Genomic DNA, 17,692 nt, shown 5'->3' with positions numbered 1-17,692 from the left:
ACTGACTATGTGTATCATTCGCTTTGTTTTAAGAGAAGGTACATAACTTGAATGTTGCTAGCTGGTGATCCTAAGCAGTTCATTTTCCTCTGCAATCATGAAATTGCCCCCTGGGAATCTTAAGTGGTTTGTACATTGTATTAGTATGCCGGGGGGGAAAAGAACCCACAGAGCAGTTGGTAGTACTGTCACCACAGGCAGGGACACACAAGTCGCTGTTTTAGTCGCTAGTTGGATGTAGCAGAGACCTTAATAACCAGAAAGGAGTAAAAAATGGAAGCGTTGTTGTTGTTTTTTTTTTTAATCCTTTGAACTATGAATTCACTTTATCTTCCCTGCTGGATAACTCATCAAGCTTCCTATGTTTTATATCCTAATGCCATTTATTTCCTTGACATTTGGACTTGCAGCAGATCCCGCTTTCCTTCAGCTTCTACCCATGGTATTCAGCAGAAAACAAATGATGCTATTAATGTTTTGCATAGGGAGAAATAATTACGCTTGCTCTCCGTGTGGGGAATGGATTCCAATGTATGTGTGCTTGGTTTTTTAACTGAAGAAACATGGCTTGTTAATGGTGAATGGTTTAGGATTGCTCTGTGTGTGCGGGTATGCGGGCATTCTCACGTGTGTTTACACACAAACTCTCTTCATCACTCTGTGGGTCAAATTTTGCTCTCACTTATCTCAGGCCAACCTATAAAGTCAAGAAGGGGACATTTTAGAATAAAGCCTAAGTCTCAAAGAGGGAGTCAAAACTCTAATTTCAGATATAATGGGGCAGGATTTAGACTTTCATATTTAAATCTTGCAATTAACTAGATGTAAGGCAGTTTTAAGGTAGATAAGCACTCAGATATCAGCTAATACAGAGTCATGGTAAAAGCTCAATGATACCTCTGTCTATTTCTGCTTTAAAATATGGTCACCCTTTTATCATGATAACTGATACCTAATATAACCTCAACATTCAAAGTGGACTTGTTTTATAGATCTCATTGAGACTTAAATCAAGCCAGTTCTGAAAACTGTATGTTCTATACTGTGAGTAGTGGTTATATAAGAAATTCCATTTTGTATTCCATTATACTTTATATTATTTTACATATAATTTATTCTGATAGATATATAGAGAGAGACCATATTTTAAGGAATAATCACAGGAGGGCAGAGTTAAGGATTAATCTTCAGCTTTACTGTGCATTTCTCAGTTTCAGTTCTTAATTTCTCATCTCTGCATGTCTGAGAACAAAAAACAAGCTTTAAAGACTGCTGTACGTATGTGTGCTGATTTTCTAAGCCATTGATAGAGCAAAGATAGCTGCCTGGAAATCCTGCTGTGAATGTGTGAAAAAGCTTTCTGTGCTCATAACTTGAGAACAATTAAAACACTTTCCTTCAAACTTGGAATGTTTGTTAGATCTTCAGGAAAGTTTCTTAGCAAACTACTTTTGAACAAAATCCACTCATCCAGGGTTAATTTATCCATGCCCAAAATTTCTGATTGGAACATCTGAGAGGAAAAGTGACTTCCCGTGATGATGATATTTTGTAATGCTCCATAAATCAGTCTCTCTTACGTGGTAGCACATATACCAGTTGCCACCCCAACTCCACATTGATGGCACCCAGATGTTTTACTCTAGGATGTTTACAGTATATTAAAATACTGCAAATATCACAGTATATTAAAAATGTTTTTTTCAGAAAATATGTATTAGTGGTCACTACTGTATTTTGAGGGTTAGATCCTCAGCTGCCAGTTTACACCAGTGGAGGATCTGGACCTTGTGTATTTAAATTATATCCCCCAAATATTTTCATAAATCAGATATTGTACCAAAATTTTTTGCTTGTGGAAGTCTTGTGAGACATTGCATGTCCCCATTTCACTGAGGTGCCCTTTGGTGCCAGTATTCTTCATGCGTTATCTCAAGGGTCATATCTAAAAGGAAAAGAATGTCCTATTAAAATATCATATGAGACACAGTGCTTTTTTTCCTCCTCGGCTGCAGAATTTACCATGATCCCACAGGGGGAGATTCTGCTGTCACTTGCCATCTGCTTCTCTGCAACAAACACCTCGTTGTCTTGTATCCTGATTTTATTTCTTGGGTGAAACATAATTCGCAGAACCTTTAAGGTCTGTCGACCTGCATTCTGATTAAACCACAGAAAGAAACTCAAAGTTACCTTTAAATCCCCAACACTTGTTTTGGATTTTTTAAAAGTCCTTTAGCTTCAAGTAATTTTTGGTCAAAGACGAAGGACTCTTTAATAGCATGTATGGCCAATATTTTACACAATGGATGTGTGGATCAAAAGTCTCGCCTACCCCTCATTCATTTTATGCAATCTCAGCAGGTGACTTGTGACACCAGTCAGAATTCTCTCTCCAAGCCGTAGGGGCAGCTCCTCAGAGGGAGTACCTTGTCATAGCTTTATTGACTCCATTGTCTTCAACAGAGTTATGACAATTTACACTTGCTAAAGATCTGCCTCATGGTGTGCAAAATTAGCTAATAGTCAACTCATGTATAAACCAAGCTTTTCTGGTCTAAAACAAGTTAGCGTTTCACAAGGTCTGCTTGTACTTGAGCAATTCCTTCTCAAGGTACCCAATCTCCATGCATTGGGAAAAGAGAACTTGCAAAAGAGCTGAAATGGGTCCTACTTGGGGAGCCATATCCCAAATGGGTGACTCATTATGTAATCCTCGCTAGTGAGCATGTATTTATGTCATCAGTCCCGTTGACTTCAAAATCACTTCTGTGACTGCATCTGCTCTGAACATCAGTGATCTGCAGAAGTGTGAACCCTCCTCCCCCAACACTGTTAGTTTGTAGGCATCTGTTTACAAGAAGGGAAATGCTTTGATCTTTAAAACTGGCAAGAGAACTACTTCTCAAACCTCAGAATGTCTTCAGCCAGATTCTCTGTGGCCTACAGTTTGTGAAGCTATTTACATCGGTGAAATTGGGTGTAAATGGTATCCATTAGCACTCGCTTTGCACTAGTGTAAATGACTGCCCAAGGTGCCGGGCAAAGGAGAATCAGGCTCTTTGTAAATACAAAGAGTGCAAAGCAAAGCTGGGTAAAGATGAAAATTTAGCCCTGTCCAACACACAAATATGCTTGTTTGTCTGAAGGGAAAAATTCCACTTAATGGAGTGCTAAGAGTCTGCCGAGTCAGCTACTAAAGCAAGAATGTTCAATAAGAATGAGGCATTGCAGCATTTTGCATTTCTTTCTAAGGCCTCCACATCTCACCTTTGAAAGGAGCAGCCTGGCAATGCCGTACAATCTGTTCCTGAGACCGTCAGATCTCGCTCCCAAGTACAGGCCTATGTGTGATAACCTGGAGGCTTGTAAAAGGGGAGAACAGCAACTCTGCATTCCTGCAGACAGAAACCAAAGAGAGGAAAGGGTGAGCTGAGATGAAAGCCCTTGTGTGAGGATACAGACAGGCTGGATGGTTCAGACATAGAGCTAGAGATAGATGTGGGACATGCGGGGACAGCTGGTGCAATTTATCATCGTACCATTGGCTTTCAGTGAGGGTTTGACCCATAATCTGGATCTGGATTTGAAGCTCCCAAAGTGTAAGGTGTTTGATGCTCATTTTTGTTTGGATGAGATATGGAAAAGCTGGCTCTGGGAACCCGCACACTTTGAGGGTGTTTGGATACAGGAGTTTGGAACCCTGATCTCTTTAGAACCCTCTAGATGCTCCAGTCTCTTCCATTAAGAGGGATGCTCGCTGTGCTGTGCAGCAGAAATCGTTTGGCAGACCCTACGTGCCAAAATCAGAAAGTATTCCTTCTCAAAGTTCAAAGGAGTCACAGAGGGGACATGGGTGCAGATTAAGTATGGGAATGGATGTGGTAACACAAACCAGAAGGACCTGTAGCAGATGAAGGGAAAAGATCAGAACATGTCCAATTTAAATGCATCCCACTGACAGCTTCTGCCCTTGGAACATCTGGTATCACCATTGTTCTGCATTGAAGAGAGAGATCCCTTCCAACAGAACACCCCTCCCCCCTGCCTCCCAGACACTGTTTCTCTCCCTCAGATTGAACCTGACCCATATATCCTATATTAGCCTCCTCCCTTTCCAGATGCTTCTTGGGGCTTGTCTATACTACCCGCTGGATCGGCGGGCAGCGATCGATCCAGCAGGGGTCGATTTATCGCGTCTAGTATAGACGCGATAAATCGACCACTGAGCACTCTCCCGTCGTCTCCGGTACTCCACCAGAATGAGAAGCATAAGCGGAATCAACAGGAGAGCATCAGCTGTCGACACCATGGTAAGTAGATCTAAGTACGTCAACTTCAGCTACACTATTCACGTAGCTCAAGTTGTGTATCTTAGATCGACCCTGTGCGGTAGCGTAGACAAGAGCCCAGGCTTGTCTCTTTGGCATTGTAACATTGTTCAGCCTGACAGCGGCTCCCAGCAGGCTACCTGGGTCAAATGTCTCCCTACCATTGTAAGCAGGTGCATTGTGGTAGGATTATAGGGTGTTGGTTTTACCCATTTAGTTTCTTCTTGCATTTTTGGTTTGCAGGGCTTTGTCTCTGAAAGTGCCTGAGGGTATTGTCCTGTGTTTACCTGTTTTTAAGAGGGCTCTTCTTTGATCAAATTCTCTAATCCCCAAACCACTGTTTTAAGGGCAGACCAGGGTAGGTAACTTCATTCCAAGTGCTGAAGCAAACTCAGCACGTTGCCTATAGACAATGAGCTGTTTTGTATTTAATCAACTGCAGATCCCTTTGGGAAGTCGGATGAGCGGGAGCCCCTCACCAATGCAATCAGAAGCGATTCAGCTGTCATCGGAGGTAACCTCTTCTTTTATTTTTCTTTTGAATGATGCAATCAGAAAATATTTTTTTCCAGAAAACAAGTACAGCAGCATCCTACCCTCATTTTCTGCTCTACTCTAACACATGGTTATACAAGGCTGCTGCTGCTGCATTTATTATTAATATTAATTATATAACATTGGCAACATCCCAATGTTCCAGTCAGGACCAGGGACTATCATCCCACATGCTCCCTAAACAAAGAGAGAGATGCAGTCCATGTTCTGAAGAACTTAAGCCTTTTCAAAATACAAAATAGCATTTGTTTCTCTGAGACATGGCTCAACTGTGAGTGCTACACGCAAATACACACCTCTGACTGGTCATGTAATGTAGCATTCATATCTCATCTATCTTCTGAACTCTCTAAAAGCTAAGTGTGGTGTGTAATGGAATTCCTGAGACCATATGGAAACTCTCTTACAAGCCAAAGCATCTGTTGATTCACAAGTGGTCCTCACGCCATCATGTAGTGTTTTCCACAATCCTTTAAAAATCAGCATTTATCCCAAGTGTCTGTTGCTTTGTGGTAAGTTGCTTTTCATGATACCTAGACTCTACGGGCCAAATTCACAAAAATGTAATTTAAGAGAGAGCCCTCAATGAATAAAGTTTGCCAGAAAGGGAAGTTGTGGAGTCACGAGGGAACAGAATTTTCAAAAGCACTCAGCCCTGACCTAACTTTGCTCTCATTGAAGTCAATGATTGACTTCAAGCAAGCAGAATTAGACCAATGTTGAGCATTTTGAGAATCCCACCCAAGGCGGCTGTATCCTCCCTCGTGCAGGATAGAGAGCCCCAGTGCTGCCATCTGGGGGTAAGTCTACACAGCAGCTAGGCACCTGCAGCTGGCCTGCGCCAGTCGACTCAGGCTCAAAGGGCTGTTTTGTTGCTGTGTAGACTTCCAGGGTTGGGCTGGAGCCCAGGCTCTCAGACCCTGTGGGGTGGGAGGTCCCAGTGTTCAGGCTCCAGCCCAGTCTTACACAGCAATGAAACAGCCCCAAGCCCCGCATGGACCAGCCGTGGTTTTTTCTTTGCTGTGTAGACATACCCTGGGAGGCTAGGCTAGAGGCCTGGGTCCAGACTGAGATGCATTTGTAACCTATACACCTCCTGGGTGTGGTGGTCTGTCTCATCTAGTGGCACCAAGACCACTTAAAGAGAGATAAAATGAGTCTGCTCTACAGCCTTAGCGAACAGGGAGTTGGCTTTTAGCTCATGCTGTAGAGGCTCATGCTTTAAGCTCGAGAGGTCCCCGGTTCAATCCTGTCACCGCCGACAGGGGGTTTGTCGGTGTTACACACTGGCTTACAACATCTGCTAAGCAGCCTCCCCTGATAAAATCTTTGTTTCTGTTTTCCCTTCCTGTTCTTACTTTCCCCCCTCTTTCCCCAGGTGTAATAGCAGTTGTAATATTCATCATCTTTTGCATCGTGGCCATCATGAGCAGATTTGTCTACCAGCACAAACAGACACATCGAAGTAGCCAGGCAAAAGAGAGAGAATATGCAGAAAACCTCGACAGTTCCTTTAAAACTGACATTGACTTGCAGAACACAGTGAGTGAGTGCAAACGGGAATATTTCATCTGATGGACTGTGTGGTTCCTTCTTACTCTCCTCCCCACACCTGGCCTTTTTTTCTTTTCTTACCCGTTAATTTATTTGCCAGCTTTTAACCTTTTCAAAGGACACTGCCCTGCACAGGAGAGATTGGCAGACACTTTAATGCCTCATTCCCTTCACAAAAACCTGCCACAATTACATTGGCATCTCAAGGGACCTGCTATTCTACTCTGGACAGAATAAGTTCACGCACTTGCACAGTTGCCTACTAAGTTTCTGGATTTCTCAAGTCTTATGTTGTTTTCTGGAACCAATTAACTCACCACTTTGTATCTGACCTGAGCTATATAAACTAGAGGTAAAGTACTGTAGCTAAATAAGTAGCATCACAGCTTTTGGGACAGGGTAGCAGGAAAGAATGAGACCAAAATGCCTGATTTATTATAAGATGCATTTACACCAATCATAAAGTCACAGCTAGATCCTCAGTTGATGTAATTTGCCATGAAACCGTTGACTTCCATGGAGTTACACCAGTTTTCACCAGCTGGGAATCTGGCAGGAAGTTACAGTTATTATTTTCTCTCTCTCCTTAAGCTCCTTCCCCCATCCTGCTGTCCTTTTACTGTAACTTTTAGGCTTACAAATGTTTTTAAAAAATACAGGAATACTGATAACAGCTTTGGACAACATTATTCCAGTGCACCTTGTATACCTCCGTCTTATAAGTCTGACTATTTAGAACCAACATACTCTAGCATAATTCTAGCTGAAGCATGGAAAATAGTACCTTGAAACTTAAAGGGTTTTAGGAGGCTTCTAGGACTTAGGTGCTCTATACATTTCTCTGATGATTTGTCTGAAACATTAGAAGTGCAGCATACACGCGCTAACATCATGTAGAGAATGATCATATGCTGAGGTCAAACACTTAAGCGATTGTGGCAAATTAAAAACAAACACAAGAAGAAGACAAACCCACCCCACCCAAAACATGAGATCTAAATTCTGCTGATTCATATAAACAAGCCAAAATTGTTATTAAATTGCTTTAAAAAACTGCATGAATGAAGCGATGGTGCTTCCTGTTTGTAGAAACCAGGATGTTACCTCTCAAAGATAAGGAAAAGGTGGCTTTTAAAAAGTTTAGTGAGACAAAGTAGACGAGGTTAATATCTTTGAGTGGACGAACTTCTGTTGGTGAAAGAGACAAGCTTTTGAGCTTACACAGAGCTCTTCTTCAGTCTAAGCTTGAAAGCTTGTCTCTCTCACCAACAGAAATTGGTCCAATAAAGATATTACCTCACCCACCTTGAGACTCTCTAATATCCTGGGTCTCACATGGCTACGATAACACTTAGTGAAATTCATTCACAAGGAGAACATTTTAAAGGAGCATGTACAAAGTTCTGGATTTTTAATTTTCTTCTGTCCCTTTCTCCAGTGGTTTTCTGTTCTCTTCTGTTTGGGGACACTGGCTAGCGGAAGTAAAAGGGACTCTAATCTGCCTCCTCTATTCTTTCTGACAGATCACTGAACGTGGATTCAAATCTTTTTCACACAAAAAATATTGCAAAAGAAAATATGTCATAACTCACAAGGGGGGGGGGAGTTTGGGGTTTGAACCCAGCATGACCTTGCATGATGATCCCATCCCAAATGCTAGATGAGCCCTGACAGTGTGTTTAATGCCATACAGGGCCCATCCTGTGAGCTTAACAGTCTAAGGATCTGATCCAATGCCCATGAGAAAATGGGAGTCTTCCCACTCATTTCAGGGGGCTTTGATTCAGGCACCAGGGAATCCACCGTACATCAGGATTCCTTGGCCCCTTTGGAGTCCCAAAGGCATTTCCACATGGTCACAAGGGTTTGCACTACCAAATCTTGCTGCAGGAAAGGGATAACAATAACAAACAATAGACAGCAGTGCAGCTGCACAAAGCCTCAGGTGGCCAGGGCATGGATGACCATATGGCTGTATAGCTGGAGAAGAGAAGGCTGGGGAGGGGTTTAAATAAATGTAGGGAGCTTGGATTAATGGTTACAGATGATGGCTGATAGGCCTCAGGGAAGTAGATTTTGAGAAGGAATATGAGACAGTCTTGGTTTGATATTCAGCATGCTCACTATGTTACACTACAATCCTCTTTGGTCTTTTGACCATCTTTGGGGGTGAGTGTGATAAGTAAAAGCTAGGCCAATACAGTGATCATTAGGGCAACCGACCTGCTTTACAAGGCAAGCTTAAACTTAAAGGAAGGATGGCGCTGCTTCTCCCAGCTCCTGCCAGCCAGCAGCCACTGCGTCTTGTGCCGGCTGCTTGTATGACATTTGGTTATGACTGCCTTTGCATGCCATGACTCATAATGATGGACTCATTAGCAGGAAGATGCAGAAAGGCATGCACCTAATGAGATCCTCCTCAAAGAGTTTCTTCCATATGTAAAGCTGCTCTGCATGTTACAGGGGGGACAAGCATACTTAGGAACAAATGTTCATCTCCCTCTTTCTGTGGATTCCAGGTTTTTCTTCATTATTATCAGCATGGTTTTGTCCAAGTTATCTCATTTTGAATGTTCTCACTGAAAAGGAGCTATTAATTCCCCCAAACAGGTATTGCCTTTAGGAAGAAGAGATGGGGGATCAAAATCCACATTTTATTCAGATCTCCCACCACCCATTACTGTGCCATGTATTTTTCCCTCCTCAACATGGCAGATTATAAATCATCCTTGGGCTTTGCTACATATTCTTCTTTTCTTGATATAAAAGTCACAGTAAGATATAGTGAGTCTAGCCCCAAGCAAATACAGTAATTAAATGGATAGAAAAGGGAAGGGTTGAGCAATCAGTTAGAATCCCCTCATTATTCAAGTCACTGAGAGGACAAGATTGCTTCGTGCCGTCCTAGAGTCTGAGCTTGCAAGGTGCTAAGCATTCTCAAGTAGTGATGATTGGAGGAATGAGCGAATCAAAACAGACATTTTGTCTCTCACACACACACACACACCCAGCCCTCACCCCTTGGTTCCTGCGCATGGGAACAAGTCTGGCCCACCTCCAAAAGCATGCAATGTTGGCCAAAGAGGAGGTGCAACCAGGATGTCCAAGAGATGCTGCGATTCTGCCCACTACACCCTCTACCACCTTAGGGCACAGAGCTACCAGTGGATAGCAAAACTGCCCAGCAGAACGTAAGAACAGCTATACGGGGTCAGACCAAAGGTTCATCTAGCCCAGTATCCTGTCTTCAGACAGTGGCCAAAGCCAGGTGCTCCAAAGGGAATGAACAGAACAGGTAATGATCAAGTGATCCATCCCCTATTGCCCATTCCCAGCTTCTGACAAACAGGCTAGGGATACCTGCAAAGCAGAGTAGCAGAGTATCACGACCACAGCAGCTAGTTAGGTGTTATTTGTATCTGGAAGAGTGTTGGTGGCTCCATATATAGCTCTGGGTGGGTACATGCATGAGAGGTGTGGATGTGAGTGCACACACAATCCCCAATCCAGCAAACCACATCAGCATATATTGAATTTAAAGCATGTGAATAGTGGCATTAACGTCAATGAGATTACTCAAAGAATCACAATCAGTGTTGCAAAATTGTATTCACCCCTGGGTAATTCTTTTGATGAGCAAATTAAAGGGTTTTTTTTTCATCACCATCATTAAACATAACAGTACAGGGCAGGCAAATAAGATTAGTAAAGTTTCAGGAAAATTTAGTTAGGCTGGTGTGTGTGTGTGTCGGGGCGGGGCGTACACATGAGGACAGATACATCTATCTATACATACAGATATACTGGACATAATCACGCAGCTATTCAAACCAATAAAAACCTGCTCAGACAAGTTAACAAATTGTGTATGCACATTACACACAAAATTATAAACTAGGGTATTATATTCTTGCAATGAAAAAAACAATGGAAAGCAACAAATTAGCATCCTAGTAAATGAGACCAAGCTGCATTAACTGTAGGAAGCAAACAGTCTGACTAACTTTTCCTTTTTTTAGTGGTTTGGATCTGCTTTCTTTTATGCAATCATCATCTGTTTATTAATATACTAACTAGAACTGGTCCAAAAAATAAAGGGAAACATTTTTTGCAAAAAGAAAACTTCAACATTTCAGTGTTGTTGCCATTTTGTAGAATTCTGAACAGATCCTTTTTCCATTTATCACAATTTTTTAAAAAATTTTCTTTGTCTTTTCATTTTAATTTGTCTCTTACCGAAAACCCAGTTTTCAGTGGGGAAACAAATTTCTCAGTAAACGAAATTTTTTGAAAACGATTTCCATAACAGTAGCTCAGAAGAATTTATGGACAATTCTGATCCTGTGGAAATGCTTCAGGGAAAGTTTCGTTTTTGAAAAAAGGCCAATTTTCAACCAAGAAAACCAAGTTTAGAAAATTTCAACGAGCTATTATGCCGGTCTTGCTTTTATTGAATCAGTGATGAAAATTTGCATTTACTTCAGTAGGAACAGTATTGGCGTACCGGATCTGCCCTTCAGTGCATCAGCTTTAACATACTTGCCAACTTTATTCTCCATCTGAATTTCTTTACTGGATCAGGAGGTGGTCAGCCTGGCTCAGCCATTCTGCCACTACCTGTGCTAATAGGCTACATTGCTATTTATACTCATGCTAGCTCAATGAGCGTAGCGGGAGCACTTGTACGTGAGCAGGGGAACCACACCCCTTGCTTGTAGTCTATGGTACTAAATGAGCTCAACTCCCATTTTGAAGTCTTTTGGTCAGGTCCTGAAATCCTTACTCAGCAACCAGTTCCCATCAATTTCAGTGGCATGTATATGCCACAGCAATACAGTACTCAGTTAAAAATTCTCAAAAGTGCCTAAGTCACTTGGCAAACTAAGTCCCATTTTCAGAAGTGTCTTAGGGACTTAGGGCGAAATTTTTAAAGATCATCAGATGCTTAAAGATCCAAATAGGTACCTTGAGGGATTTTCAAAAGTGCCTAGGCACCTAACTTGCATTGAAATCAACTGAAATGTGGCTCTTTGAAAATCAATGGTATGGTTTCTTCTAAGACATTTATGCACCTAAGAAGTAGGTATTAACCTAGTGGGATTTTCAAAAGTGCCTAAGCAGGTTTAGGTGCCTAACTCCCATTTGAAATGAATGTGGGTTAGGTGCCTAACCTGCATAGGTGCCAAAAAAACCCAAAAAAACCCCAAACCATTAGGCACCTAAATACCTTTGAAAACCTGGTCCTCACTTCCTTTTTAAAATAGGACTAAAGGCTCCTAAGTCACACAGGCACTTTTGATTTTTTTTCCTCTCATCTTTAAAAAACAAATAAACAAACAAAGCCTAAGCAAATGGAAGGCACCCAGGACCTCATAGGAGATGCATCGTAATTCATCGTATTGGGCCCTGTGTGCTTAGTGAAACTGTCAGTCTTTACTGAATATCACTGCTGAGGTTATTACAATGAAGGGGATGTCTCCAGCAGTAAGGTTTGGACTATTGCTTTCTGGTCATTCTTAATAGAAAATGCATCGACTTTGAGGTCAGAAGGGACCATTGTGATCCTCTGGTCTGACCTCCTGCATGTTGCAGGCAACAGAACCTCACCCACCCACTCCTGTAATCGACCACAAACCTTCTTTACTGATTTACCATAGAGAAGAGGCTCTTTTCTCCAAAAGTTTAAACACTTACGTTAATTAGATGGTTTTGTTAATTAATGTGTAGGCTATTTCACACAAATGCACCCATATGGGGCCAATACAGCATGGGATGCGGTATGATTTGGCTATCTAATCTGAGGCTTGATCCTTTTCCTATCAAAGTCAATGGGAATTTGGACATTAATTTCATTGGGAGCTGGATTGGACCCTGAGTTTATGGGAGCACTTGAAAACTGCCTTCATTTTACACCTTTTCAGTTCTTTCTTCTTCCCTTTTGGCATCAAAAGACTCATGTTTGGCCCAAAGTCTGCTCTCCCACCAAAGTAAATCTGCAGCAACTCCACTGAAGTCAACTGAGTTACTCTGGATTTACACTAGTGTAACCAGGAGCAGAATCTGACCCTCTTTTAATGCAACCATCTTATTCCCATTGCTGTCAAAAGGACATCCGCCTTTACCCAGGAAAAATATGTCTACGGGAGACAGGATTAAGCCTGTTGCATCTGAGAGCTGTTATGTAGTTCAAGGCATTCGTGGGTACAAAGGGTTATTCTTTTTGCAGAAACTAAATGATGCCCAATAAAGCACCCAGGTGAAAGCTGATCCCTTGCTAGGCTCTAAAACACAAGTGCTATTTCGAAGCTTTCATGCAGTTTTTGCGATGCCTTCCTATCAAACAAGGCAAGCAATGTAGCCTAATTCCCTTCAAACCTGATCCAGCGTTCATTGGAATCAATCAGGGGGACTTTGTATTGACTTCACTGGGAGTTGCATTATGCCCTTTGTTCTTACTCCCTTCTCTGAAGCTGGTTATTTCACAGCTACAAGGCTTAAAACAATTATTTCTTTAATTGAGTTTTGGGCTTTGGTGCATTTTCTTTAGCGAATGAGAAGTACTTGATATCTCATGTAAATTCACATGTATGTTTCTTTCGTGAAATTCGAAACATAATTTTCTTTTGGGGGTAGGGGATGTTGGGCCTGAAATATATTTTGTTTTCTTCTGTTGTTCCTTTTGAGCCATGGCGCTAGGATTTTGAACGATTTCAATGTATTGCTACTTATTTTTGTGATCTTTTGCACTCAGTTATTCTAAGGGGGGGAGGGGGGGAAGCACACACACTGGTGAACTGTTTGTAAGTTGTAAGCTAGTTGTTTGTCTTTTGTCATGTTTTGAGTCGACAAAGGGGCCACAAGCAGAGTAAAGGAAGGATTGAGGCAACCGTGTGCTTCGACGCTCCAGTCAGGGTATATATTGTTTTTATTTGGCACGTGGGGAAAATGGTGCGGCGGATGGGGCAAGGAGTAAAAATTAGGCAGAGACCATTTGGGGGAGGGATAGCTCAGTGGTTTGAGCATTGGCCTGCTAAACCCAGGGTTGTGAGTTCAATCCTTGAGGGGGCCATTTAGGGATCTGGGGCAAAAATTGGGGATTGATCCTGTTTTGAGCAGGGGGTTGGACTAGATGACCTCCTGAGGTCCCTTCCAACCCTGATATTCTATGATTCATTATTATAACGCTGATTGGCAAAGGGCCAGCTGCGGGCTCCTCCCGGCACAAGACAGGCATCAAAAAATGGGTCCTCGGCCTCAGCAACTGGCAAGCAGGGTCCCTCCACCAACGTCAGTGGCTCTCCGCTGATTACGCCAGGTGAGGATCTGCTTCCATGCCCCTCCCCTGCCAGCCAAATGAGCTTGCAGTCTGAACAGACGCGGAAATACAATAGGAGATGCAAGGAACAGTCTTTACGTACAGTCTGGCCTTTTTCTCCCCCCGCTCCCATTGGCGTGGTGATGGCATTTTGCCATATGACTGTAGCTGCTAACTTACTAATGGCAGCTGTTTCCCACAATGCTAGTCATTACTATCCTGGTCGTGTTTAACCCCAAAGGCCAGTCCATCTGAACGCTACAACGAACACGACGCTGCATGGGAAATTATGTACTCACCTTTGCATGCCAGTTCCAAGCCCCCCCGTTTCCTCTTGAATCATTTAAACAAAATATTTTCTCACCTGCCTTGTCATTGCTACTAATATTGAACCCACCTGTCGTGTACTGAAGTGGCCCTGTGTCTTTGGAGCTAAAATTTAGATGCAGCCAATCCACAGCTCCTTGTAGAGCTTGAGACACAGCAGGTTAACCAGAAATCCAACATCATTCCATGAACATTTGGGGAGAAGAACAAGCAGGCTTGTTTATTCAGGCACCCAACCACAAGCAATTGCCTGTGAGAGTCTTGAAGTGAAATATTCATGTAATCTCTTCTGTCTAAATAATAAAGAGAGACCATGCTTCAGACCTACTTCCTGTCTTGACAGCTTTGGCGTGAAACACACTGGGACAGATTCATTCCTCTGAGGACAATGGAGTTCCATCAGGGATGAGTTTGGCCCATAACTGAGAGAGCCTCCGATCACCCACAGCAAGATGTACCTGATGCCTGTAAATTAAATCTGGGACTTTCCAATCCTCAGTCCTCAATACCGATAGTTGCATTCAGTGCACACGTCTCCTAAGGGAATGATGGGTGATATTTACAAAACTCAAGCGCCCTTTAAGCCCTTGATGTGAGTTGAAGTCACCTTTAGGACCTTGGGGAGGCTCATGGCCTGATCCAAACCCCCTTGATAATGACAGGAGTCTTTCTGTTGATGTAATGGGTTTTAGATCTGGCCCTCACTGCGCTGAGATGAATTGCACCCTACATAAAAAACAAAGCCACATGATCAGCAAAACTCCTTCCTCAGGCAAGACAAGCAGCAGTCACCCAAGTTAAAATCTGTTCTATATACTTTAGAAGTAACACTAATGGCCTTTTCCAGATAAGGACATTTTCTCATTTATTTTACATTGTGCTGCTCAAAAATCCTTTGAAACGATGGTAGGTTAAACAACAATTCCAAAAGGTAGCACAAGAGTCTCTCAGTTACAGTAAAAAACAAAACAAAATGGAGGTCTAGCTTTTCCTTCCACTGTCTGGTTTTCTGAAGGGAATCCCAAAGGACGTTGCCTCGGTCCAAGTCAGTTTTGTAGACCACGTAACATGTCTTCTCACACTGGATGGGATTAAAAAACAACAACAACAAATTTAGCCTTAGCTTCTTTTGTTTTCTATGGTTACTGTTGTACAGAAGAACGTCTTAAACTGTAAATACTGTATATTTAATAAAGAGAGCCTTTTGTATGATTTTGTGTGGAATACAAGTGCCTCCTGCTGTGTTTTTCTTAGCTAAATGGGCAGTTAAAAACACTAATCTTATTTTCATTCTTTTACATCACTCTCTTCTAGGCACGAGGGTGCGCCTGGATGCTAATAAAACATGAAACTCCTGCAACTTGGCTTTATCGATTTCAAAGGTTGCTAAAAGTGCTGTCACAGGCTATCTGATCACTGCTCCACAGCCCTGCCGGAGCCAATTAAAGCTGCTTTGCAGCCCCTGCCTCTGAAGCGCAGGAGGGCAAATGTGTCTAAAGTCATGGCTGGAGATGTGCTTTAGCTCCCACACTTTTCCTGTGTGACTCACCACTGCCAGAGAGAGAGAGCATGAACAAGATATCTCAGGGGTTAGACTGGGATTCAGAGTCACCATCACACAGAGCTGTAGTGTTGGATCTGGCCTCTGTCTCATTATTTCTGTTTGGGACTCTAAGAGTTAGGCTCTCAATCACATTGGGTTTTGAGCCTATTAAGCCCTGGGGCTCTTCTGAAATTCCCAACCTCTGATTCAGGAAATAGGCACCAGAAAACAGTAATGGAGTAAAGTCATGGGTAACTTCAAAAGGTTCATACTCGGGGGTTAGATTGGATAAGCATCCAAAATCTCCATTGCTTATCCAGAGTTTACTTAGCCTTGTAGATCTGCAAATGGGCTGAGGGTTGCTCCAGTCCTTTGAGCTTCCTCTTCTGGTCTACAAAAAACCCACCACCTGACAGCTTCTCTCTATTTAGTTGCTTCTGTTTCTAATTCGGAGTGGGGATGCAGAATGTGGAGGCATTTGTACTTGAATAAAAACTGAAAATAAAAAGGATGTAACCAACCATGTCAAAAAGCTTCCAAAAGCGTGGCTCAAGGGAGAGGGAGAAGTGGAGCACCTGAAAAGAAGGTTCTCCTGTTTGGAGCCCCTAGTCCTACTTTCGCTGGCCCGGTGGCAACCATCTATCCACTGATACTGTGTAGCCATACAATTGCTTTGCAAGAGATCTGCACACAAGTCATCTGACCAGATTAGCCCTAAACATGCTAGCAACGGCCACATGTTCACCGAGGAGAAACGCTAGTGGGGAGAAACACTAACCCAACCCAGAGGACAGCTGTGGGGAGTAAACAGAGCCATTTAAAGCCAGAAGGGACTGTTATGATAATCTATTCTGACCTCCTGCATAACATGTTAGTTTTTCCCACCCTTCATTAAGAAAATATACCTTATACTATGATTTTTCATTATTTTGGGACCAGAACACTCCTCTTGAGCAAGCCTTTCCATTGGAACATATCTAAAAGCCTTTTGGTTTTAGCCCCAAATGGCTTCTTTAGACTCCTTTTCTTTGGAAAATGCTTTTTGTCTTTCTCCCTGAGCCATCACATGATGGGCTGAAGGCATTTAAAGAGGACTACATTAAATAATTACGGTTGGGTAATGGCAATACATGTTTCCACTTGCTGGTCTGGAAAAGAGCCATTAATCTTCAGGTTATGGAGTTAGCTGTGTTTGAAAGAGACACCCAAGATGTCCTGACAGATGGCAAATGTATTTACAGTCAAATCTACCTCGAGTCAGCTCTTGCTGGCCTCTTCTGCTAAACAAGATAATGAATTCTCATCTTGTGCAGCATCCACATGTGTGTCACGTATTTACATGAGATGTTGTACAGTACCTGATGGCATTCGACAGGGTAAAGTTCTTTCACGGCTGCACTTTTCTATGAGTGATTTGCTACAACCCCATCCTACTATCAGCAGCTCAGTGGTCAGTGTAGTCTTTCAACCTTCTACAGGCTTTCAAACAAAAGCAAAAATCATGTCTTGTGTGTAATTAGTATAATACCAAAACAGTAGCGGGACATGACCCCTTTGCCTGACCTCAGCTGGCAATGAGCCTATGTCCTGAAGCTTAAAGATTGATACCAGGTATACGTTTCCCCTTCCTAATCTAAGTGTGGCTGCTTTCTTCAGTACTTGGATCTAGACCTTTTTTTTTATTTTAGCCTCACCAAGATTCCATTGAGCAATGTTGGATAATTCTACACGTAATTGGACGTACTGATCACATGGCATTATCTCGTTTCCTGCTTGGATAGGTGTAATTCTAAGATGCAGGTTTCTAAGGCACAGCAACAAGTTGAATAGTCAAGAATAATTCAAAATTCAGTATTTCCATCAATATTCCTGCTGGTAAGATCATTTGTGAGGCTATTCCCAGGAAATGAACATTAAAAATTGAATGAATTAAAAGAGCCTAATTAATATTCATAGGAACAGTGTTTGCCCAGCTCTATTAAACATACATGTTTTTTGCTGTACCCGTATTAAAAGGTTTGCCTTTAATGCCATAAAATGAATGTCCTTTTATAGGACTGCCTGACT

The 17,692-nt window shown here is 42.3% G+C and overlaps 1 protein-coding gene across 7 annotated transcripts in view; it reads left to right on the top strand.

Moving 5' to 3' along the window:
* CNTNAP5 (contactin associated protein family member 5) overlaps positions 1-16,141 on the top strand; it is a 421,643-nt gene extending 405,502 nt beyond the window's left edge. For 4 of the 7 annotated variants that reach the window (XM_073305030.1, XM_073305029.1, XM_073305027.1 and 1 more), the window contains 3 exons: positions 4,774-4,845; positions 6,265-6,428; positions 15,397-16,141. In XM_073305030.1, coding sequence (XP_073161131.1) covers positions 4,774-4,845; positions 6,265-6,428; positions 15,397-15,495 — 335 coding nt within the window. In that variant the 3' untranslated portion in view covers positions 15,496-16,141. Of the gene's footprint in view, positions 1-4,773; positions 4,846-6,264; positions 15,295-15,396 lie in introns of those variants that run through there. The other 3 variants (XM_073305032.1, XM_073305028.1, XR_012154186.1) reach the window with 2 other exon arrangements.
* Positions 16,142-17,692: the final 1,551 nt, after the last annotated feature.

The sequence above is a fragment of the Lepidochelys kempii genome, chromosome 11 (genome assembly GCF_965140265.1).
Source record: "Lepidochelys kempii isolate rLepKem1 chromosome 11, rLepKem1.hap2, whole genome shotgun sequence".
Classification (NCBI taxonomy): Eukaryota; Metazoa; Chordata; order Testudines; family Cheloniidae; genus Lepidochelys; species Lepidochelys kempii.
This window is presented reverse-complemented; position numbering and strand designations above follow the sequence as displayed.